Source organism: Apodemus sylvaticus, chromosome 22, assembly GCF_947179515.1.
Source record: "Apodemus sylvaticus chromosome 22, mApoSyl1.1, whole genome shotgun sequence".
Taxonomy (NCBI): Eukaryota; Metazoa; Chordata; class Mammalia; order Rodentia; family Muridae; genus Apodemus; species Apodemus sylvaticus.
In genome coordinates, this window is record NC_067493.1 from 7,204,283 (window position 1) to 7,231,703 (window position 27,421).

Consider the following 27,421-nt stretch of genomic DNA (forward strand, 5'->3'; position numbering starts at 1 on the left):
CCTCATTCCTTGACTCTGGTTCCTGCATTGCCCTCAACCACCACAACCATCCTGCATGAGAGTGGTTTCTTGGAAGAGACCAAGATAACTCGAATAAAATAAAATGAAATAAAATAAAATAAAATAAAATAGCAACCATAATATAAGTTACACCAGTTCGGCTCCTATCTAGTGATTTTATAGATCACTAACATTTCCCTAGCACCACAAATCTCTTCACACCTCGATGGAACTCACTTTGTAGAACAGGCGACTCACAAGTAGCTGTTTCTTCCTGTGTGGCCCTGACCCCACGCCTTTCTAAACAGTCTCACGGGGTCAGGAGAATCCTCCTCAACAATTCTTCTCACGGCATCTGCTTTCTGTACACACCCCAATGGAAACACAAGGTGAGCTCTTGATGAATATTTGTCAGCAGAGAGGCCTCAAGAATCACACATCTCATGAGTGTGAAGTCCCACAGAAAGACTCTGTGGTCAGAATGCTTTGAGTGAAAGCCATTCTGGATACACAATGAACACACAATGGGACTTACTCGTTACATTGTGACCAGTTTCCCCTCCTGCAGAAGAAAGGTCCCTGCGGCCACACAGGCTTGACCCTTGGCCGACCTTAAACACAGTTCAGTCAGCAACACTGCCTGGTCTGTTCCAAGGTGGGAATAGAGTGCATCCCAGAACTCACGGCTCTGGCTTGATCACTCAGACGGCTCTCAGTCAAGTGCTGCTCTGCTGAGGCTGTGTTCCAAGGCCATGGCAAACACTTCCAACACCACCCACATGTGTTGAGAAGTCCTAGCAGGGCAGAGAGTGGCGGGAGACCCGTCCAAGCTGTCGTCATGGTGATAGCCATGTCTGAAACACCACCAGTTCCGATGCAACTCCTGGGACATAGGAGACCCTCACACAGTCTAGGAATGGATGGGTTGTTCTGGAACAGGAATAGACAGGCCAGGGGTCGGTCCTGCTGAGATTTTGAAATTAAGAACTGAGCTCTGGGTGGAAAGGCTTGAGTGTATAATAAACCTCTATGCCCAGGCCTCGTGGTGCTTGACTTTGATCTCCGCATTCTTGAGACAGAGGCAGAGAGATCTATGGTCTACATAATGAGTTCTAGGACAGCCAGAGCCACATAGACACTGTCTCAAAAATAACGTAAAATAAAAATACAATAAAATAAATAAAATAAAAATACAATAAAATAAAATAATAAAATAACATACACACACACACAAACACACACACACACACACACACACACACACACACACAAGGAGAGTATAATAAACCTCTATGGCCAAGCCTGCTGGCACTTGCCTTTAATGTCAGCAATCTTGAGACAGAGGCAGATAGATCTGTGGTCTGCATAATGAGTTCCAGGATAGCCAGAGCCACATAGACTCTGTCTCGAAAATAAAATAAAATAAAATAAAATAAAATAAAATAAAATAAAATAAAATAAAATAAAATAAAATAAAATAAAATAAAATAAATAAAAATAAATAAAATAAAATAAAACAAAAAAGTAACCTCTACAGCCCTAACAAATATTTTTGAACATTGACGGTAAACCAGAAGTTAAACTGTTCACCTAAGATTCCCATTTAATGAATATTTATGAAATCCCTACTGTTATACAGGGATTATGTTTTTCCATACATTTTGATTTAGAGGATTCATGTTCCCTGAATCTGATTTTAGATGCAGTTCTTGAGGATCTTTTATACACAGCCTCAAACCACGGATGCAATTCCTTCCATGAAACACTTTCAGCTCAGTGACAGAGGTGTGGACAGAGCAGGGTCAGAGGTCATGAGATTATAGTTAATGTTAATAACTGTAGAGAAGCAGAGGCGGCCATGACCATGTGGAGAGATGGGGGAGGGGAGAGGAAGGGAGGGGAGCCCAAGACGGGGCAAGAGAGAAGCTGAGAGTGAGAGAATAAGAGAGTGGGGAGGGGCAGGCAGCCCCTTATATAGTGCACCTGACCTACCTGACTGTTGCCAGGTAACAGGGGGAGGGGCATTCCTGGCTGTTGCCAGGTAACTGGGGGAGGAGCATAGACAGAATCCTAACAAGGGGGAGGAGCCTCGGGGCGTGGCTGTAAGTGAGAGCCTTGGTTATCTTAACTGGTGTGGGAAGCCCCACCCACTGTGGGCGGCACCATTCCCTGGCTAGGATCCTGGGCAGTGTGTGGAAAGGGGCTGAGCAATAGCAGGCGTTCATTGCTCTTGGCGTCCTGATTATTTACACACCTGATGTGAGTGAGCAGCTGCTTCACACTTCAGAGTGGCATTGCCCACCATGATGGACTTTACTGTGAACCATGAGCCGGAATAAACCAGTTCTCCTGACAGAGTATTTTATCAATGCCACAGCAATGATTAAGAACCTTCGCCGACATATTCTGAAAAGTGGTGAGTGAATTTCACGTCTTAAATCACTTTAGCGTTTCTGTCTTGTGTGGGGAGGTGGAGTTGGTTTGTATGGACTTCTACTCTAGTACTAAATTAATTAATTCTTTACAAATTTAATAAAGCGTATACTCAACAATACTTGACAGTTTAAAACAAATGGATAGATTTCTAGGCAGATACAACTTATGAAACTTAACTCATGATCGGGTAAACTAAATGAATTGTATCATAACCCATCAGGAAACAAAATCAGTCATTAAAGCAACCCAACCAATATATAAAATAAAAGAAAAAGAAATTGATAAAGAAAACCAAAGAACGTGGCTATACGGATTTATGGGGGAATTCTCCAAGACCTTCAGAAAAGAGCTAATACTTATACACTTCAAAATCTTCCACAAAACAGAAACATAAGGAACAATATCTAACTGATACTATGAGGGCAAAATTATTCTGAAACCTAAACCACAGAATGACACAACACAGAAAGAGATTTTAGACAATTTTCACTTATGAATATTGATGCAAAATAATGTAGCAGAGGATTGTTCTATCAGCCATCGGTTGAGGGGAGGCTCTTAGTCTGACGGAAGCTTGTTGCCCCAGCGTAGGGGGATGCTAGAAATGTAAGCGAGGAGTGTGTAAGTGGGAGGAGGATCACTCTCAAGGAGACAGATTTGAGAGAGGATGGGATGGGGTGTTGTGGAGGAGAAACCCAAAAAGGTGAATATCATTTGAATTATATATGGATAAAATGATTAATGAAATTAAAATTGTTAAAAATTCTCACAATTTAAATTCATGAACACATGAAAAATATCATTCCCCACAATCAAGTAGGCTTCATCTCAGGAATGCAGGGATGGTTCATTATATGAAAATCCATCAATGTAATGGAATATATGCACAAATAAAATGAAAAAAATATCATATGATCATCTCATTAGATGCTGAAAAATCCCTTTTATAAAACACAACATTCTTTCATGTTTAATGTTTCAAAAAGAACCGGAATTCAAAGAGCTTAGCATATCCTAATAACAGTAATACACTACAAATCAACAGCTGACTTCAAATAAATGCAGAAAAAATTTAAGCAATCCTACTAAAATCAGGGACAAGACAAGGCTGACCATGCACTCCCCATGTATTCAATGTAGAAGTTGTAGTTCTAGCTAGAGCAAAAAGGCAAAAAAAAATGAAGATCAAGTGGATCAAATTGGAGAGGAGGAAGATAAGTATTACTACACGCAGAAGACATGATAGTATATATATGCGACCCACAAAATTCTACCAGAGAACTACTACAGCTTATTAACAGCTTCAGCAAAGTGGGTGGATATAAAGTTAACTCAAATCATCAGCCTTAATTTTAAAAATATGATAATCATCCTGAGCGAAAAATTAGGGGTAGGACTTCCTTCATAAGAGCTGTAAATGATTTAAAACATTCTGATGTAACTCTAACCAAGCAAGTGACATGTTGGTGTGATAAGAAGTTGAAGCTCCTGAAGAAAGACATTGAAGAAGTCCTTAGAAGATGGAAAAATCACCCATGGTCCCGGACAGTAGGATTGAAATATTTAAAAAATAGCTATCTTACTAAAAGAAATAAACAGATTCAATATGATTCAAATCAAAATTGCATTACATATTTTAAAACCTTGAAATAGCAATCCCCAAGGTAGCCAAAACAATCCTGGACAATAAAAAATAAATCTGGAGGAATCACCATCCCTAACTTCTTGCTCTATTACAGAACAATCTTGATATAAAATGCATGGTTTTGGTACAGAAAAAGATAGACTAATCAATGGAATAGAACCAATACCCAGAAATAAACCCACATACATATGGCCATTTGATTTTTTACCAAGAACCGAAAACCATCCTATAGAATGAGGACCGCACCGAGAATGGATGGAGCTGACTTTACTGGCTCTCTGCGTGTAGAAGAAGGAATATAGCTTGATATTTATCATCCTGCACAAATTTCAAGTACAAGAGGATCACGGACCTCATTATAAATCCAGAAGTAATAGAAGAAAAAAATAGGAGTAGTCTTGAAAAAGGAGACAATTTTCCTGAACAGAACACATGTATGTATCTTAGGCTCTAATAGCAAATATAAATAAATGGGATCTCATGAAATTCCAAAGTTTCTGTGAGGCAAACAAAAGTGTCAGCTGCAGGAAATGGCAGCTTAAACATTTTAATAATCCAACATACAACAGAGGGCTCGTGTATATGTATGTGTGTATGCATAAGTGTAAGTATATGTACATGGACATGGACATGTATGTGTATGTGTACATTTAAAATATGGTACACATAAACAATGAAATGATTATTAGCTATTAAAAACAAAGACAATAATTTTGAAGGCAAATGGATAGAACTAGAAAATATCATCCTGGGTGAGATATCCTAGGACAACAACAACATGCAAGGGATGTACATAGTGATAAGTGAATATTATCCCCAAAGTACAAATTACTCATGATAGAACCCACTGACTCAAAGTTAAACAAGAATGAATGCCTAAATGAGGATATTTTAATCCCACTTAGAAGGAACAAAATAGATGTGGGAGGCTAAAAGAGAGAGAGAGACCTGGATGGGAGACAGGAAGGGGAAAACAACAGCAGGTAGAATCAGGTATGGGGAGAGAGAGAGAGTCACAGAGAGCCAGAATAATGAATGGAAATATGTAGATGTCAGACGTATGTGTGTGTGAATCTTTAGGAAGTTCCAGAGATCTGGATGATGGAAGCCACCAGGACTCATTGTAGACGACCTTAGCAGAAACACACAACAGTTGGAATAAGAAATCTAAAGAGACAACCAGACAGGACTCCCAGTGGAGGGACGGGGACACAAACTCACCTAGAAAACATCTGCCTTGTTGTGGAGAGGGCAAAATATGTCCTGTTCAAAAGAAATACAGGTAAAAAACTGGAGCACAGACTGCAGGTATGGCTGAACAATGACATGCCCAACTTGAGACTGATGTCATGGGCATGCGACAATCCCTGACACTGTTAGTGATTCAGTGCTGTGGTGGCAGAGAGGAGTCTAGCATAGCTGTCTTCTCAGAGGCTGTAATTAGCAGCTGACTAAGAAAGATTTAGATTCCCACAGCTATACTTCAGGTGGATATTGGGGATCACATAGGGGAGTTTGGGGAAAGATTGAGGCCCTGACGACTTACAGTGTCAACTAACATGTACACCTCGGCGCTCGCAGAGACTGAGCCAGCAAAATAATAATAATAATAATAATAATAATAATAATTAATAATATAATAATAATAATGAGACTTGTCCAAGGCCCCCTGGAATTTATGTAGTATTAGTCTGCCTTGTGTGGTCTCAATGTGTCTGGATGTGCCTAATCCTGCAGAGACTTGATACACTAGGGTCAGGGAATACCCAGGGATGAGGTGAAGAACACTGTAAGGAGGGACAAGGTTGGTACAGCAATTGGGATGTAATAAATCAATTAACTAATAATAATAAAATAATTTTATTTATTTCAGTTCCAAGGGATTATGATCATACTTTTCTTCCTTTTGTATTAAATATACGGAGGACTCACTACGCTGTTATCCAATCTCCTGAACTCAGAATGCATGCATTCTTCTGCTATGAGTTGTTCTAAATTTAAACGGTGAGCGTGACATTTAAAAGTAAGTAAACACTTATTAATTTCAATTTTCTACATGTAATACGGGATTCCTATGAGTCATACTGTTTTTGATTTACCAAAATAAATATTAGTCTCTGGGATTCATGGGATACCTGTGATGCTGATGCTCACAGGAGTTCATTGAGTGACCTTAAATACGATTCACAGCAGAGTGGACACAGAGACTGAGGTGGCAACAACTTACAGCCAGGTGAGAATTCCAGTGGGGGAAGGAAGACATCACACAACCCACACACCCTTGGGCTGATATTTTTCCCTGATGACAAGATTCACATGGATAAAGATGGATCAGTGGTTCCCTGAATGCACAACCATTGCGTTGCTCAAATGAAAACCCATCCCGTGGCAGCGAGCCAAAGATTGTCACTATTAATGACACTCTGTTGTACTGCACAAAGGAGACTCACACAACTGTCTCCTTAGAGAGATCCAGTCGCTGGTGTAAACAGGCGCAGAGACTCAAAAACAAACCTCAGGCGTGGCTTAGAGAGTGTTTTGGAAGAATCAGGGAGAGAATTAAGTGATATAAAATGTGTCAAGGATACCAAAAAAAAAATACCTACACAATCAACAAACCTTGGTCCATGGGTCTCAAAGAGACTCAGCCAACAACCAATGATCATGCAGAGGTTGGACGCAGGTCTGGTACCCATGTGTGTCAGACATGCAGCATGGTCTTCATGTGAATTCTTTTTAAAAGTTATTTATTTTTATTCTTTAATCCTTTTGTACAGTCCAGACTTTATCCCCTTCCTGGTCTGCTGCCTGAGTACTCCCAAACCCATACCTTTACCCCTTCTCCAAGAGGATGTCCCCAGCCCTCACCCGCACCACAAAAGTCCTCCACACACCCTGAGACCTCAAGTCTCTCATGGGTTAGCGGCATCTTCTCTCACTGAAGCCACAACTTGACAATATACAACACCCCTTCTTTTGAAAAGTATTGAGATCAGGTACCTGAAGATCATAAAAGCAATACACAGCAAACCAACATACAATCTCAAATTAAATGGAGAGATATTTGAAGAAACCCCACTAAAATCAGGGTTAAGACATGGATGCTCACTCTCCCCATATGTATTTAATAGAGTATTTGAATTTCTAGCTGAAAGAATAAGACAACAAAAGGAGATTAGGGGGATACAAATGGCAAAGAAAAAGTAAAGGTGTCACTATTTGCAAATGATATGATAGTATATGTAAGAAACCTCCAAAATCCAACCAGAGAACTTCTATATCTGAGAAACAAATTCAGAAAAGTGGTTGGATGTAAAATTAACTCAAATACAGAATTTGGATCCTTTAAAATCATGTGGGGATGTTTCTGATTCTTTTGTCAGAACACTTATCTCTACCTGGACTGATTTGCTGTGTTTCTTTGGGAAAGGACATGATTGGTCTTGCCTAGACTTGATGCCCCAAGGCTTCGTTGTAGCTAAGGGGGTCTTTCCTGTGAGGTTAGGGGGAGGATGTATTGAGTGGAGTGATTTGGGAAGTTGAGACTGGGAGAAAAGGGGTCAGGGGCGAGAGCCCCCTGGATGTAAAGTGAAAAAATATATAAATGAAAGAAATAATAAAAAGTAACATTGGCTATTTTCAGCCATCAAAATGTAACATGGACATATTGTGTTTCTTGGTGTTGTTGGCTGACATAGAATAATTATTTGCGTCCTGCTTTGCTCAGCCTATATGAGAAAGCTGGAAGAAGAACTGACATTACATGCTATTGCTTTCCTTGCTTCTTTTGCAAATAATCTTTAATAGGTTATTTATATTTTAACTGAAGAAAGAATTTAGTTATGATTAATGTTGAATTTTATGTCTCAAGGTGATATTTACAGAGCTATTATATTGCAGGTGCATATTTGGTCTAGATTTCAGACAAAAATATTAAAATCCAAAGGTCAAAGACTCTTCTGTGATTTATCTTATCATGTAAAAGTAATCCGCTATATTTTTGGAAACAATAAAGCACATCATATACCTTGAAATTCACAGGATATACTTTATTATTTTAAATTCCTAACAGGATACAGTTCTCTTTCATACAACTGCAAACCCATATGTTTAGCTGAATGTAATCTTGTCCTAATGTAACCATTCCTTTAATGCCATTGAATATCCTTGATCACAAGATTAAACTTCATTCAACTTCCTGATGATGCCTTGTATTTTGAACCTTTCTTTTTTTCATTTTTCCTTTCTTAGTTTCTACGTTTGTTAAAATTTTTCATGCCAAATTCTATGCGGTGATTTTTGTGACTTACGTTGTCAATACAATTAATGTAAACATGTTTACCTTAACCTCAAGGAAACTCTTCAGACGAGGGCAGCAAACTTCTTTGCAAAAGCATAAAAAAAAATCTCCAGAGTGGAAATAATCTCAAGCACCCATGTCTATCATATCCTACTATGATACCCTCCTAATTCCCACTTAATTCATGATCATATTCATTATGTTTCTGTCCAGCACACAGAATTTGGAGACTTATCCCTAGTGAAAACACTTTACCACATTGACTACATTAATAAGTTTTCTGTCCGGTGTGTGTTCTTTTATGATACTGGAGATGACTGCGCTGTGTAAAGGCTTTACCACATTGATTACATTCATAAGGTTTCTCTCCGGTATGTGTTCTTTTATGTCTTTGGAGATCACTGTGCCATGCAAAGGCTTTACCACATTGATTACATTCATGAGGTTTCTCTCCTGTATGTGTCCTTTTATGTCTTTGGAGATGACTGGGTCTTCCAAAGGCTTTACCACATTGATCGCATTCATAAGGTTTCTCTCCTGTATGTGTCCTTTTATGTCTTTGGAGTTGACTGGGTCTTGCAAAGGCTTTACCACATTGATTACATTCATATGTGTTCTCTCCAGTATGTGTTCTTTTATGATATTGGAGATTACCGTGATGTCTAAAGGCTTTACCACATTGATTACATTCATAAGGATTCTCTCCAGTATGGGTTCTTTTATGATATTGGAGATAACTGTGCCGTGCAAAGGCTTTACCACATTGATTACATTCATAAGGTTTCTCTCCCGTATGTGTCCTTTTATGTCTTTGGAGATGACTGTGCTGTGCAAAGACTTTACCACATTGATTACATTCATAAGGTTTCTCTCCGGTATGTGTCCTTTTATGTCTTTGGAGATGACTGGGTCTTCCAAAGGCTTTATCACATTGATTGCATTCATAAGGTTTCTCTCCTGTATGTGTCCTTTTATGTCTTTGGAGTTGACTGGGTCTTGTAAAGGCTTTACCACACTGATTACATTCATATGGGTTCTCTCCAGTATGTGTTGATTTATGATATTGGAGATTTCTGCATCTTGTAAAGGCTTTACCACATATATTATACTCATATGGTTTCACTCCAGTATATCTTCTTACATGCCTGCAACGATAATTAGCACATGTGAAACATTTACCACATTCACAACTCTGATCAATCATGTAATCAATATGAATTATTTTACAATTTCTCTAATGGTAAAGAAGCAGCAGATCTTAAGGTTTTAGCAATTTATATGGTCATGGTGTTCTCCCTCATCATGAGTAGTTCAAGACCCCTGTGATAGTTATTACACGGCTCATATTTATAACACCCTCTTTTTATATGATGTATTTTAGCTATCTGAAGAAAGAACAAATCTGATCTTTATAACACTGATTGTATTCATATTTTCTCCTCTCATATGAATTACAACACTTTTGACTGTTAACAAGGACACACAGAAGAATTTTCAAATTCTTAATACCCATAAAGATTTTCTATACTATGAGTTTTGGGAGGTTCCCTGTAAATCTAGAAAACCAATAATTGTAAATATCTTTCAAATTCCTAATTTCTATCAAAGTCAGAATACTATGCATCTTCTTGTTTTAGAACAAAAAATTTTATGTTTCCTCTTTCAATATGCCTATGCTCAAATCATTTTTATCCATTGTGACACATGATATACCTAATAAAAAAGAATGATAAATGAAAGTTTTACACATTGCATTCACACTGTTTGAATTTTTGCTTCTCATACCATGTGCAATGTAGTCTAATGTTTCTCCACAACAACATTCTTGATACTCATAAAATGCTCTCTCACCAAACTTAACCATATTACTACAAGAATATGAGTATCACCAAACTTTCTATGGACTAATTGCTTATTAGAATGTTTTGGATATAGATTTATTATTATTCATTATGCAATTTCTAAATACTTTGAGGCTATACAGAATGTCAGTTCCACAGCATAGCTCTAATGGAGTTATTTATCAAATGGATAAACAAATCACATATCGGATCTTAGCTACATGGTTTTGTAAGAATATTATTATCATATCTACACTTAAAGGACTGTTATTTTACACTTTTGCTTTTTGCTAGAGATTCCATAAGATATTAAAATTTCCTCAGAGACAAATTTTGAACAGCTTGCACATGAAAATTACCTTTCATGACTTCTATTATTATGACACTGTTCTTCAAGATCATGCTCTTCCCAATTATAGCCTAAAACACAGTACCAGAAAATGAATGATATACTATTGGAAAATAGGCAAAATTAAAGGTACTGTGAATTTTAACTGCACCGTGAAAATTACAGTGAAAATTCAGTGAAACTGAATTATTCAGCACAATTTTCATACAATTCAAATAATATAAGATCATCAATAACCAAGAACCATTTCTTTCCTTCAGAAAAAATACAACAGTCTTACCTATAGCTTTGAGGTTCAGGTATGTTTCCAACATCACATTTTTGTAGAGACTCTTCTGGGAAGGATCCAGCAAATTCCACTCTTCCTCAGTGAATTTCACATGCACATCATCAAAAGTCACTGCATCCTAAATATCCCATACATGTACAACACAAAGCATGATACTAACATCACTGGAAAATAAATATATGCTTTCTCAAATATATATTCACATAATTATTGTGCTTGCTCTGCTTATTTTCTGACTCAGAATTTATAATTACTGTGTCATTTTAGAAGGAACTTTAATTATAAGATACACCTCTGTCACTTTTGAACACTTTGAATAGGATACAGCCTTGCTAGAGAAATGAAAATTGAGAGGGAGATGCAAGGGAAACAGATCCACAGTACTGAGAACACATCTGAAAAATTGTATGAACAATTACTAGCTACAAACATGATGGGCAAGCTGGGTGTATTTGCTCATGCCTTTAATCACAGAGGCAGAGGCAGGTGTACGTCCAATAGCTTCACACTGGTATGAACTTTGTAATGTGTTCTAGGAGACTAAAAGCTATGTTTTAAGAACCTAAATCCCTACAAAAATCAACCAAGGAAACAAAAATGTTAGAGAATTCACAGTTCTTTACTAAAGTTCCTACAAAGAATTATACATTCACTGCACATCTGAATTCATCTGGCAGAAACATGAAGTGTAACAGTTTAAAATATAACATTAATAAACTTTTGCTAGAAGAGAATAAATGCATAAATTATTACAAATGGACAGAAGAAAATGGTATTAATATAAATGTAGATCATAAATAAGCAACATAGGGCAGGAGAGAGAGCTCAGATTGGTGGGCAATTTCTTGCAAACACATGGGGACTAACTACCACTCATTACTTCAAGATTAGGAGCTTCGAGGCCATCTGCTGACAGCAGTAAAGATGAGGCACACATCGTAATCATATTTATACACCCAGGCAGAATATTCCTATTTATTCAATTATTTCAGTACAAACACAAGGCTGAGAAAGAACAGCATTCATGTGAAACCTAACAAACCTGAATCCTCAGATAATATTGATGTCATGAACATATGCCATTCTTAGAAATAGAATATAGTCTATATATTTGGCCAAATTTCAACACTAAAGATGTGGAGGAAAAACCGCACAAAAATATGCTTGTATTACAAGTACAAGGCATGTGTCTTTTGTGGTTTCTTTTCCTACTTTAAGGACAGACAGGGTTCACAGAGCAATTTGTTTTGGAATACAAAAGCAAAAAAAAAATAATAAATTTAAAACTATAAAACAAACAGACTTATAAAATAGACTAGTATTGAATAGCAAATCTATCTATTGTATTTTATATGATTTAAAGTAAGGGATTATAGTGAAGGTTTGGGAGCATGAGAAGAAAGCTGAAGGGGCTGTTTCAACCACAACAGAGACCACACCAAGAACACAATGCTTCCGCTCTAATAGAAATGGTGGGTTAAATCTGGAGCAGAGACTGAGGAAATGGCCAATGAAAATTTGCCCCACTTGAGTGCAATTCTATGGACAGGCACCGATCCATGACATTATTAATGATACCCTGTTATGCTCCCACACCAAAGCCTTGAGTAATTGTCCATTGAGAGGATTCACCAAGCAGCTGACTGAAAAAGCTGCAGAAATCAAGATTCAATCCTTGCATGGACCTTGGGGACTCTTATGGAAGATTTGCTGGAAAGATTGTAATCCCTGAGGAGGATAGGAACTCCACACAAAGACCAAGAGACTCAAGTAACAAGCACCCTTGGAGACACTCAGAGACTAAGCCGCAAACCAAATAGCATACACAGGATGGAGTAAGTCCCCTGGCACATTTATAGCAGATGTGCAGAGGCTCAGAAGGTCGTCTAATAACAACTGTAGCAGGGGCTTTCCCTATAGCTGTGTGGGGGGGGGGCTATCTTTCAAATCTGTTTCCTTAACTGGGCTGCCATGTCTGGACTCAGTAAGAGTGGATGTACTTAACTCACACGAGACTTGATGCACCAATTTTGGGGATACCTGGGAGCCCCCACAAACTATTAAAGAAAACAGAGAGACTGGGGGATGTACTCTGTTATAGCAAGGGACATACAATGGGGAAAGAGATAAGGGTGACAATGAATATATAAATTATTGGAAAAACAAAAAATGAGAGAAAAAATAAAATTTTTCATTCTATAAACACTATCCTGGACGATATCTGTAAAGGCTCTTCCTTCATGATCTTCCACAAGCTCTGTAAATAAAGCCAGACAGGAAAGACAAGCCCCCAAAAGACATCATCCTATCTAGACGTTTTTTTATTCAATTAACTACATCCTGACCCTTGACATTATAGGCAAATGTTCATCCTGTGATGTAAATTCATCCAATCTTTCTTCAGGGCTCCTAACAGTCTGTAGGAACTCCTACTCTGTTCAAACGTCTAAAGTCTCTTCTGACACACACGGCAAAATCTTGAAAGTCACCTCTTGTAACAGTTTGGTTACTTCCTCTCCTTGTACATATCTCTCCATGGCAGATTTACCAATGCCTTAGTTATCTCAACAACCTCTGGACACAGGGATCGAACTCCTTTCTCAGAGAGAATATTAAACAACACTGGCTGACCTTACAGCTCTACAATGATAACAGCAAACACTGTCAAAAAAAAAAAACATGGACCACATGAGCAAAAGGGTTGGCTGCTGAAATTATCTCCCTTCTAAACCCCTCTAATATCCCTACTGCTTCAACTACATAGTAGGACAGAAAGAACAGGTTTTGCGCTTAGCAGTTTCCATGTGGTCTCAGGTCTCAGGTGGCTCTCAATGTTAGTCTATGTCCTCTCATATTTAAACAAAACATGGAAAGCCAAGCAACAGTGGTTCCAACCTTTAATCCCAGAACGTGGTGGGCAGAGTCAGGTGGATCTCTTGTGAGTTTGAGGCCAACCTGGTCTATAGGGACAGCTCAGGCTAATGATGAAACCCTGTCTCAAAAAAAGAAAAAATTAAGAAAACCTAACAAACCAAAACCCTTGACAAGCACACAAAATGTCCCACCTGTTCCAAACATGCTCCAAGGCCATATGACCCATCCAGATCATCTTCCCCCACAGCCTCATGATCTGTCAACATGTTAAAAGCACTGCTGTTAATTTTAAAATATATGCGTGCATACTTGAATAAAGCTCAGCCTAAACTTTCCATGTAACCATTCCCTGGGCACTCGGTAATTTATTAGATGCCAGGCTCCCTGCTTAACACATCAACTGCAGTGTCTCATTTGTTTACCAAATAAATTGCCATCATCTCTGCCATGCCAGGCATAAGCAGCAGCCATGACAATAATCAAAGTGATATCTGTACCAGATACTGTTGTTTTGCAGAATCCCTAATGCCTAACACACACATGTTATCCAACTCAGCCCATGTTGCTGTCAGCACAGATATCATCAGCAATGCTGAGGGAGCTGCATTGTCTGACATATGTGGTAGCCTAACAGGGAAAGCCATGATTAAGTGATGTCAACTCACATTCCTTTCTACAGGTAGATGAACATCATCTTAACCACCCAGATACTTAATTCCCATCATAACTGTAAATTAAACTTCCCCAAACATGATGATCAGCATGTCACAAAAAAATGAAATTCTTTTCTCCTGAACTCTTAAGCCTGGTATTGGTAGTGCAAGGTTTTATTCCCAGCACTCTGTAGGCAGTGGCAGGCAGATCTCTAGTGAGTTCAAGGCCAGCTTGGTCTACAGAGCAAGTTCCAGAACACCCAGGGCTACACAGAAAAAAAAAAAACTATCTTGAAAATCCAAAAGAACAATAATAATGATGATAAAGTGTTGATAGAAAGTTTTTTCAGTTTTGACTTCCAGACTCAACAGATGGGAAATTCTAGTTTTGTTTTGTTTTGTTTTGTTTTTAAAGGAAAGTAACAAAGTTGCTTTCCAATAAGATTTACCATTGCTAGCTGGGCATGGTGGCACATGCCTGTAATCCCAGCACTTGGGAGGCAGAGGCAGGTGGATTTTTGTGTTCGAGGCCACCCTGGTCTACAGAGTGAGTTCCAGAACAGCCAGGGCTACACAAAGAAACCCTGTCTCCAAAAAAAAAAAAAGAAAGAAAGAAAGAAACGAAAAAAGAAAAAAGAATACCATTGTTTTCCCAATGGCAAAACTGTGTTTCCAAGTTTCTCCAAAAGCAATTAGGGGATGGAAAGGAAGAATATCCACGGGCATAAAGAATGGTAAACCTCCACAATAAGACAATAGAAAACAAACAAACAAGCAAACAAAAATGGGTAACTGGACCAGGAGTAGTAGCATGTCCCCCAAACACACACACACACACACACACACACACACACACACACACAGACACACAGCTCTGCAAGACGCAGCTTCATTTCAAAATCTCGTCAGTCCTGAATCTTCAACTGTCCCTGTGTCTTCACCTCTCCACTGATCTTTCCCGGCCTCTCATACTGGCAAGGCTCAACTGCTACTCATTTTCATTACCCTTGTCTTAGTCGGGGTTTCTATTCCTGCGCAAACAACACGACCAAGAAGCAAGTTGGGGAAGAAAGGGTTTATTGAGCTTACACTTCCATGTTGCAGTTCATCACTAAAGGAAGTCAGGACTGGAACTCAAGCAGATCAGGAAGCAGGAGCTGATGCAGAGGCCATGGAGGGATGTTTCTTACTGGGTTGCTTCCCCTGGCTTGCTCAGCCTGCTCTCTTATATAAACTAAGAATACCAGTCCAGGGATGGTCTCAATTCACAATCTCCCCTCTTATTCACTAATTGAAAAAAATGCCCCACAGTTGGATCTCATGGATGCACTTCCCCAACTGAAGCTCCATCCTCTGTGATAACTCCAGTCTGTGTCAAGTTGACACACAAAACCAACCAGTACATTTGACCCCTTGTCAACTCGACACACCAACATATCACTATTAATACTCAACCCTTATTTCCCCAATATCTAAATAACTTTAAAAGCCCCAAAGTCTTTACATATTAAAAATTCCAACTCATTAAAATATCCAATATCTTTTAAAAATTCAAAGACTCTTAAGTGTGGGCTCTACTAAAATACATTATTCCTTCAAGAAACAACAATATCAGGGCACAGTCACAATCAAAAGCAAAACTCAGACTCCAATAAATGTAATCCAACTCACCATGTTCTGAGCTCCTCCAAGTGCTTGAAGCACTTCTGCAGTTCTCCCCTTTGTAGCACACAGCGTGTTTTCTAGGCTCCAGCTGCCTGTATTCCACTGCGGCTGCTGTTCTTAGTGCTCATCTCATGTTACTGGCATCTCCAAAACACTGCTGCTTTCTGCTGTAACTAGATTTCACCAATCGCCTCTCATAGGTTCTATTCATGGTGCCAAGGCTCAACTTCTATGCATTACCCCTTCAGTTTTGGGCCATCAATTGCAACTGAGGTTGCACCTTCACCAATGTCCTTCCATGGCCTCTCACAGTGCCAAGCCTCATCTACACTATCTCACACAGACATAGCAGCCAGCCATTCTGTTGAGGGCACACCCTAAACTGAGGCTCCTTTAGATGACTGTAGCTCTGAAATATTGAAATGTTGGCAGCTTTAACTCTCTCCTGACTACATCTCTTTGGGTATTGAGGTTATCACTTCCTTCACACCTCCTCTCCTAGCATTCAATATTGACCAGCAATCTCTCTTGAACATAACCAAAACATCAGTAAAGAGGCCACACTCAGCCAACACTATAAAAATCTAGACAGAAAACTGTAACAAAGGAATAAACAACCACACAAACAAGACAAACTGAGAAACCATACCTAGACCAATAATCACCACAAATGCAGTTGCCCAGACACCAGCATAGAAAGATAAGTAATACCAGCCAGGAAAAATAAGTCACCATCCTCAGGTTCTCACTCTTCTCCTTTCCCACAAACAAACTCTTTCACATCTGACTCTTACATGTTTCACTTTAGTTTAATTTCTCAGGACATGTTAGAGAGGGAGAAGGAAGAAGAAAAAGAAGGAGAAAGAGGAGGAAGAGAAGGAGGAGGAGGAGAAAGGAAGAGAAGAGGAGGAGGAAGAGGAAAAATATCAATCAGCATAAAGGTCTAGAAAATATTTCAAATTAAATCATAAATTAAAATTTTTCATAAACCAAAAAGATGCCCATGAATGTACAAGAAACATCAAAAATACCAAATATTGGGAAAAAGTCCCTTTGCCACGTAATAATCAAAACACTAAGCATATTAAAGAAATATAAAAAAAAACTACAGCAAAAAATAACAAAATAAACAATAGAATGAGTAATGTATGAAATCAGAACTTTTAGATTCATATCTGTCTTCTATTTTTTTAAGGAAAGATTCATTACTTATACAATGTTCTCCCTGAATGTATTCCTGCAGGCCAGAAGAGGGCACCAGATTCCATTCCATATAGTTATGAGCCACCATGTGCTTGGTAAGAATTGAACTCATGGCCTGTGTAAGAACAGCCAGAACTCTTAAACTCTGAGCCATCTCTCCAGGCCTGACCCTGTCTTCTTAATATATATTATAAAAAGAAAAATAGATTGGACACAGGTGATGCATATTCACAGAAACCACCCAGGCTTCTATAAAAAAGCAACTAGACCAGATGTTTTGGACAGAATTGCAATCAGCCATGATACTGAAGTTATTCATAGGTCATGGCCTGAACTTGCAAGTAAGAAGCAATCACTAGGGACCTCACAGGAATTCACATCTGGATGATGCTTCCGATCCAACCCCATAGTGGACCCACCACCCCAGCACCCACTGCTCAGCCACATGTTCCTCCCCATTGAGGGCAGATATCTTGTGCTCACCATGTTTTGATTTCAGAGCTTCCCTGAGGTCCCCTCATAGCACACAACAGAAGAACTCAGAGCAGGACTCAGAGAACCATTAAAACTGCACAGCCACAGTGACCACACAGAATGAATCCTGGAATCTCCCGCCTCTTTGTCTGACTGGCATGTCCAAAGTGTGCTTCCTATCCAGGACCACACCTACTCAAGATCTCAGGAGTGGTTTGCATTCCATTAACATTTGAAATAAGATATCAAGAGGCATCACACAACACACAGCCCTGAGGGAGGAACAACATTCCAGCTTAGGCTGGTCAGCTTCCTGCTTCTCCGCCTCGGATGCCAGGACCCTGCATTTACCAGTACCTGTGCCTGAGCTTTTCTCAAAGCACTTGTCTTCTTTCCATAATAATGATGAAAAGTTTGCCTAGACCAATACTGAAGGTTCATTGGATGTATCAATCTGACCCAGGAATTGATGACCCAATGTAACACCAGCCTGGTCTACAGAGTGATGTCCAGGTCAGCCTCTGCTATACAGAGAAACACTTGTATCCAAAAAAAAAAAAAAAAAAAAAAAGAAAGAAAAAAAATACAAAAACAAACCAAGTGGGTTTTTTTTGTTTGTTTGTTTTGTTTTGTTTTGTTTTGTTTTGTTTTGTTTTGTCTAAATCCTGGGCTCAGGGAAACTGAAGCTCCCTTCTCAAACAACCCCATAAGAAAAGCAAGAAACATAAGGGAAACATAATGGAAACACGCTTGAGCTCTATTACTAGTCAGCACATTTTCAACAGTGGCAAATTAAAAAACAAAATACAGTTGGATTAGTACAGATTTTCTAGATAAGCCTATCTCAAATCATAGAGAAAAACAAATCTTTCTATGTATATAGAAATGGTAGTTAACAGAATGTCCTGATAAAGGCTGTCAGCCAAGGGGAGTTAGAAAAATCAAGGACTGGTGGATTTCATGTTGCAGGATATTACAGCTGATCTTCAGTGTATACCAGCATATTTAAGAAATAAGTACTTTCTAATGCCAGTTTTAAAAAAAAAACAAACAAACAAATCACTTTGCTTCATAAAATAAAATAGTACAAGTACCAAAACAAAAGAACTGCTTTTTCTTGACATTTCTATAGGTATGTTGCAAAAAACACATATATCCTAGATCAAAAGTGGATCAGAACATCTCAAAAGATCAAGATTAAGGAAGGGTTTCTCACTTCAAAAGGTATAATTAAGAAACATCCCCCAGAGTAAGCAATGTGAGAGTTAGGGTTAGGGGATTTGGGGGTTATGGTTAGGATCAGGACAAGGGTTGTTAGGGTTAAGATGCTTAGGAAATTAAGGGGTTAAGATAGGATTATAGATGTAGTAAAAGTCCCAGGGCTAGTCTCATGGTTAAGGTTAGGATGGCCACCATTATTCTTGATGGTCCCACTGAGTCAATCGTATCCCTGTTACACAACGAAGAAATGTTCGGGTTGTGGTCAGTCTCAGGATCAGGTCAAAGGATTTGTTTGTTGTTGTATGTGAACTCAGTTTCTATCTTTATGCTCATCTGCCTTCCTAGTGCTCATTTTTTATAATATCAAAATCTTTCCTGTGCCAGTGAAAGTGGAAAGTGAGTTATCCATGAAACTAGAATTCCCAGATGGGAAATATCTTTACATTATTATGAGGTCCTGTTCACAGACAACAGAAAACCACTACTCCTTTAGTTTTTCTAAATTTCATCTGGGGATCCTCATAAGATGTACAAAATCATGGGACTTGGTGCCCCTCTTTGGTAATATCATAAGTATTGCATGGGCCATTTGTTGTCACATCTTTAGTAAATATAACCAAATGGTACAAGACAAAATGGTCTCCATCATTACTCTTGCTGGTCTCACTGAGTCAATAGGAACCCAATTGGACAAAATACCACAACTATAAGCTATTCATTTTATATACAACTATAAGTTTAATGTTTTGCTCTGTTCTTACTCTGATAGCTTCTACCTTATTCACTCAATGTTTTCTCTAAAGAACCTAAAAGTTTATCCATACCACTTCCAAACTAGCATACTGAAAAAGGAAGTGATGACTCTGATATTCACAAAATCAAAGAGATAATCAAGGGACAAGTTTGCAAGGGCAATACCGACTTCTGCCAGCAAAGAATATCTATGCTACTCTGTGTTGGGTCTCAGTGTCAGTTATTTATGCAGCTAATTCCCCTCAGTGATAAAATGGCCTTCAGTAACCTTCTGCTCTAGATCTGTATGGTTTACTTTCTGTCCAAATTAAAAATATGCTTACTAAAGATTTTTTGTGAAGTTTTCACAAAATAATCAATGAAAATTATGGAAAAAATCTTGGACAAGCAATAAACATAAATTTGTGGCTTAATGAAATATGTCTTTTATTACTTATGCATAGAATATCCACATGGGATCATGGTTTATTCTTCGCATCTTTTTCTTAATACCAAATACATTACAAGTAAAGTAAACTGGTTAACTTAGACTAAGTTATTTTTATTCAGAATAAATACAACTTAAAAATTAATATTAATAGACAAATGTATATTTAATCAATAAATCCCCACACGTAAAATAAATATGAAATGATATTATATCTCTGAATCTTTATTTGTAATGGGTAACATGAGGATATATATTTAAATTGTAATGTCTACTTTTAAGTACCTGATATATGTAAACATACAGATCTGGTCACCTTGGTATCTCTAGAACCCTATCCCAATGCTAGTACACAACATGGTCACTATCCCTTAGGGTTCTAAATTAGTTTTAAATATTTTTGTTTTCCTAGACCAGGATTTATTCTTCATATTGGGCATTGTCTTCACACAATGTAAGAATGATACATGAGTGCTTTTGAAAATGAACTATACATGTGTAAATATTTATATAGACAAAAACACTTTAATAATTTAAACAATATTTATATCCCAAAATGCCTCATTAAAAACCAATAAATATACTAAGATAGAAAGATCAGCAAAGGGCTTCTGACTTATTGTCTAAATTAAACAACAACCATTTTCATATCTTCAACTCCTTTGAATTAATATAATCACATAAGGCATTTTTAAATGTTATTAAAACTCTGTGAAATGAGAGGACATGGGTGGCCAATATTTCTATAATTTGTAGGGGGAATAACTAGTTAGGTCATGTGAATTTGTCTAAAGATATCCCGAGTAAATTGTTTTTGATGTATAGAATGTACTTCAGGGCTGGAGAGAAGGCTCAGCATTTAAGAGCACTGACTGCTCTTTGAGAGGTTCTGAGTTCAATTCCCAGCAACCACAAGGTGGATCTCTACCATATGTCACAGGATCATATGCCCTCTTCTTCTGTGTCTGAAGACAGGGATATTAAACTCCCATACATGAAATAAATAAATAAATCTTTTTTAAAGAAATGCTTTGTCAATTTTCTTTACGGAAAAACAATAATTTTACCTTTTATCCTTTGATAAACTATGATACTTTTAAAATGTGGAATCTTTGAAACTTAGAAAATGGGAATAAAAATATTTTATTGCCCACTCCTGAATTAATGTTCTGACAATAAATTGTGGATTTATTTGTTAACACTATTTTAACTTTTGGTGTTAACATTTAATGGTCTTAAAAAAGAAGTATTTATATAGAGAGACTTCTATGTCTTCTACTCTGATCCTATATAGTTGTAGTTCAAGGCCATCCTTTTATCCTCTTAAAAAGCTTTCTGAAAGCACAGTTTCTAGAAAGAAAAAGAGCCAGGACTACTGAGTATCATTGGCCATCTTATTTTTCATCCCAATCATTGGACAGAAACAACAATTAAAGCCACCTTTTTGTGGTAAATATTATTATTATTCATTTATTTATTTACCACAATTGAATGATAAGTATTCCAAGTAAAAGACACAAAAGACTAGGTATTTATAATAAGATTTAAAGCACTAGGGTTGGACGGACTACTTTGTATAGTTCCTGTTAATAACTGTGAGATATACAGTGAAAATTCAGTGAAACTGAAATATTCAGCTCAATTTTCATACAATTAAAATAATAGAAGTTCATCAATAACCAAGAAAAAAAACAGTCTTACCTATAGCTTTGAGGTTCAGGTAGGTTTCAAACATCACATTTTTGTAGAGACTCATCTGGGAAGGATCCAGCAAATTCCACTCTTCCTCCGTGAATTTCACATGCACATCATCAAAAGTCACTGCATCCTAAATATCCCATACAAATGTACAACACAAAGCATGATACTAACATCACCAGAAAACAACTATATGCTTTCTCAAATATATATTCACATAATTCTCGTGCTTGCTCTGCTTATTTTCTGACTCAGAATTTATAATTACTGTGTCCTTTTAGAAGGAGCTTTAATTATAAGATACACTTCTGTCACTTTTGAACACTTTGAATATGATACAGCTTTGCCAGAGAAATACGAATTGAGAGGGACATGCAGGGGAAATAGATCCACAATACCGAGCACACATCTGAAAAATTGTATGAACAATTATGAACTACAAACATGATGGGCAAGCTGGGTGTATTTTCTCATGTCTTTAATCACAGAGGGACAGGCAGGTGTATGCCATTTAGCTAGACACCGGCATGGCCTTTGTAATGTGTTCTAGGAGACTAAAATGTATATTTTAAGACCCTCAATCCCTACAAAAAACAACCATGGGAAAAAATGATACTGAACTCAAAGTTCTTTATGAAAGTTCCTACAAAGAATGATAAATTCACAGCTCATCAGTATTCATCTGGTAGAAATATGAAGTTTAATATATAACATTTGGTCAAATTTCAATATTAAAGATATGGATGAAAAAACACGGAGCCAGGCGGTGGTGGTGCACACCTGTAATCCCAGCACTCTGGGAGGCAGAGACAGGCGGATTTCTGAGTTTGAGGCCAGCTTGGTCTACAAAGTGAGTTCCAGTACAGCCAGGTCTACACGGAGAAACCCTGTCTCGAAAAAACAAAACAAAACAAAACAAAACAAAACAAAAAAGAAAGAAAGAAAGAAAAACTGCACAAAAATATGCTTATATTACAAATACAAGACATGTGTCTTTTTTGGTTTCTCTACTACTTTAAGGACAGACAAAGCTACACAGTGAAATTTGTTTTGGAAAAGAAAAACAAAGAATAAAATAGATATAAAAATATAAAACAACTAGACTTTTAAAATAGTTTAGCACTGATTAGCAAATGTATCTATTGTATTTTATACGATTTAAAGAAAGAGATTATAGTGAATATGTGGGAGCATGAAAAGAACGTTGATGGGTCAGTTTCAACCACAACACAGAACACACCATGGACACAATGTTTCCCCTCTAAAAGAAATGCTGGGTAAAATCTGGAGCAGAGACTGAGGGCATGGCCAACGAAAATTTGCCCCACTTGAGAGTGCCATCCTATGGACAGGCACAAATCCATGACATTATTAACGACACTCTGTTATGCTCCCACACTGAAGCCTTGATTAATTGTCTATTGAGAGGATCCACAGACAGGCTGACTGAAAAAGCTGCACAGATCCAGAGTCAAACCTTGCATGGACCGTGGGGAATCTTATGGAAGAGTTGGCAGGAGGACTGAAACCCCTGAGGAGGATAGGAACTCCATATGAAGACCAAGAGACTCAAGTAACAAGCACCCTTGGGGACACTCAGAGATTAAGCCACCAACCAAATATCATACACAGGATGGACTAAGGCCCCTGGCACATATATAGCAGATGTGCAGCTCACAGGCTCAGAAGGTCATCTAATAACAACTGTAGCAGGGGCTTTCCCTATAGCTGTGTGGGGGGATATCTTTTGAATCTGTTTCCTTAACTGGGCTGCCATGTCTGGCCTCAGTGAGAGAGGATGTACTTAACTCACAAGAGAATTGATGCACCAATTTTGGGGATACATGGGGGCCCCACAACCTCTCAAAGAAAAACAGAGGAGACTGGGGGAGGGACTCTGCCATAGCAGGGACATATAATGGGGATAGTGATAAGGGTGACAATGAATATATAAATTATTGGAAAAGCAAAAAAAGAGAGAAAAATACAATGTTCATTCTATAAACACTGTCCTGGAAGGTATCTGCAATGGCTCCTACCAGAAGATCTTCCACAAGCTTCACAAAGAAAGCCAGACAGGACAGACAAGCAGCCAAAGACATCATCCTATCTAGAAGCTTTTTTTTTCAATAACTGCATCCTGACCCTTGACACTATGGGCAAATATTCATCCTGTGAGGAAAATGCATTCAGTCTTTCTTCAGGGATCCTAACAGTCTGCAGGAGCTCCTACACTGTTCAAACATCTAAAGTCTCTTCTGACACACAAGGCAAAATCTTGAAGGTCACCTCTTGTAACAGCTTGGGTACATCCTATCCTTGTATACATCTATCCAGGGAAGATTGACCAATGCTTTAGTTATCTCAACAAGCTGTGGTCGCAAAATGCAACTTAAGAATCATCTTTATAATTTCACTGCAATGAACTCTCATGGAGCCTTCCCATGGCTCTGACTCTGCCAAAAGATGGCTGGAATCGGGCCAAATTGAAACCATACAGGAAGAATCGAGGAGCTCGAATTTATCATCTATCAGTTTTCAGAAGCCACACCATATAAAAGATCCTCTTAAGTTTGGCTTCTAAGGTGATGGACTCTGCCTCACTTGGTCCATATTTGCAGCAGGTTTTATTTAAAGTTCCTTCTTGGGACTAGGAAACACATTGCCTACTCCTTCCATGACTTTAAGATTTAGTAGGAGGACATGGTACACTTAGGATATGTTCTTACGATATCTACCCACTAGAGTATGTGTTCCACTAAGTTTATATCTGTTTTACTTATAACAGCTGGAAACTGAAAAAAAATTAATAAGGCCGCCAACCAAAATTTGGATACAGAATATGTGGTTCATATACAAAATGGAATATTATTCAGCTAGTAAAAAGAAGAACAATATGAATCTTATTATTATTCAGAGATTATGACCTGAACTATGAAGTAAATAACACCACTAGAAATCTCACAGGAAGGCACATCTGGCTGATGCTTTTGATCCAACCCCATAGAGAACCCACCACCTGAGGTCCCACTGCTCAGCTGCATGTTACTCCCCATTGTGGGCAGATATCCTGTACTCACCATGTCTTGATTTCAGCGTTTCCCTGAGGTCCCCTCACAGCACCCAACAGCAGAGCTCAGAGCAGGACACAGAGAAGCATTCAAGCAGCACAGCCACAGAGAACACCTCAGAAGGAGAAGGTGAGGGTGAGAGTGAAGAAGATCAATCAGCATAAATGTCTAGAAAACATTTCTAATAAAATTCTAAATGAAAATTTCCTAAACTAAAGAAGGTTCCTGTGTAAGAATAGCCAGAGTTATTATAAATATATAGCGAGAGTTAATGTAAAAGCATCCAAAATACCAAAGAGACTGGGGAAAAGTCTCTTTACTGCACAATAATTGAAACACTAATCATCTAAAGTAAAGCAATAAAAAAAAAAACTACTACAGAAATTAACAAAACTAGCAAACAAACAAACAAACAAACAAACAAACAAAAATCAAGTTACCCTGGGTCCTAGCCCCACCCATCCCATGGCCCTTCACCCCAGCCAGCTGCAACTTGATCATTAATGTTCCTTGGGAAAGCGCCAGCCCAGACCTCTGTAAACTCTACCAGGTCTTTGTAGTTTCACAGCCCAGCCTGTGTCATTAAGGAACAGGATGCAGTTTATTGGCCTGTGAATTCCCTACCTGTCTCACCAGCTCACAGGCAGAAGCCAGGGCCGGGCACAGCCCAGAGATCCATGGCGACCAGGCTCGGCTTCCATTCCCACAGGAGGGTCATGCTAGTAGGCCACTGTGCCCGCCTGGAGGAGCACAGAGAGGGTTTGCACTCGGCCCCGCTGCAAACTTTCCAGAGCGGGAAGCCCGCGCCTTGCCCATCCACTGTCCCTGCCCAGAGCACAGAGAGGGTTTGGACTCCGCCCCACTGTAAACTTTACAGAGCGGGAAGCCCGCGCATCTTGCCAGGCCTCTCCAAACTTACAGACTGCTTCTGTGGAGACGACAGGAGGATAACGCGGTGTAACTTGAGAGCTCACAGACACCCGCAGCATGGAGCACTATCTTCATCCGGATGCACATGCGAATCGGTCCTGTTCCACAATTCCAGGCCCGGCTGCTCAGAGCCCGGGAAGCTCAGCAATTCCAGCAGTCACTAAATGCGCGCACTCACCTCCTTCCCGCCTCTGCCAGACCTCTGACTAACATGCACATTCAAACTCCCAGCCCACTTTCATTCATAAAAATTAAAGACAGGAAATGACGACATTCCAGGAGGCAGGATGCAGGGCGGGCACTGCGGTGACGTCAGGGGTGGGGCCAGCGGTTGCCTGGTGACAGACAGGGACTCCAACATGGCGCCCGCCAGGGGCTGAGGTGCAAGGTCACTGGGCGGGGTCGGGGCTCAGGGAATGTCAGGGGGCGTGGCCAGCGGTTGCTGGGTGTCAGTCAGGGAATCCAACATGGTTCCTGCCAGGGGCTGAGATAGATGGGCGGGCGAGGGGCGGGGTTGGCGTGACATCAGGGGCAGGGCCAGCAGTCTCTGAGTGACTGACAGTGATGCCAATGTGATATTTTCACTGAATTTGAAGAAATATATAAATATATGTATTAAAATTGAAGAATTTGATTTAAAATAATACACATGAAAGTGTACACATAGATAATACATCAAAACTGCTTGACAAACCATGTAAAAATTTCTAATCAAATTGAAAATTGCAGAGGGATGGGCTAAATTTTGTTTTGCCCAAGGAGACCCCCATTCGCTAAAAAGTCGCTTCTCAGTGCCTAGACCTCGCTAGCCCTCCAGACTGTGGGTTCCCACAGGGGTGTCTAAATGTGAGCTGGCTCCTCTGAGCACCTCAGTGGCTTTTTGAGCACGTCAGTGGTGGGCGCTCTGCTCCCCTCTGTGCTTTCGGGAGGCTGTGTGTCTGGGGGCCACTCCGTTCGCCCCCCCCCCCCCGCGCCCTCTTCCACCAGGACCCCTTTGTCTCTGAGGAATCTGGGCGTGGCCCCCATCACCCGCGGCCTCCCTTTCTGTTGCTCCTGCTGCCCCACTGCCCCTGCCCCTAATTCTTGTCTGGCTTTCAGGATGGTGGTGCAGGCCCGCCCCTGTGTTTTGAGCAGAGGTTGGCCTGCCTGTGGGATTTGGCCTGGTGTCTGAGTGCTTATGCAGCACAAGACTCGTGGTCTGGATGCATCCTCTGGGTCAGGGCCCTCATCTGTAGCTCCAGCCTGGCTCCACTGTGTCCTTTTGTGGGAACAGTGCCTCACTGGAAGCCACTGCTTTGAATAGGCAGCTGCCTGAGGCTGATACAGGGCGGTCACCCCGCTCACAAGGGGACCTGTGACAGCCACTAGTAGAGCTCATGGCTTCCCCCCTGGCCTACTTGGCTAGCAGGTGAATAACAAGGTTTGGTGCTCAAAGCTGTCTTCTAGGGGAGCTCCCAGGATTCCCTCTGACGTACATGTCTTTGAATTAAGGCCATTGCACAGAGGTGCGGCCTGTCCAGTCCCAATTAGCAGAGCCTGAGAGCCATCATCTGCCTGCTGTTGCTGGCTTGGTGCAGCCCTGGCTTCTGGGC

At 39.4% G+C, this 27,421-nt stretch overlaps 1 protein-coding gene across 1 annotated transcript in view; it reads right to left on the bottom strand.

Annotated features, from left to right (window-relative positions):
• Window positions 1-8,739: 8,739 nt before the first annotated feature.
• Window positions 8,740-27,421, bottom strand: part of LOC127673250 (zinc finger protein 420-like) — a gene marked incomplete at both ends in the record, with an annotated part of 115,798 nt that continues 97,116 nt past the window's right edge. The window contains 2 exon segments of the mRNA XM_052168840.1: window positions 8,740-9,519; window positions 13,926-13,990. Coding sequence (XP_052024800.1) covers window positions 8,740-9,519; window positions 13,926-13,990 — 845 coding nt within the window.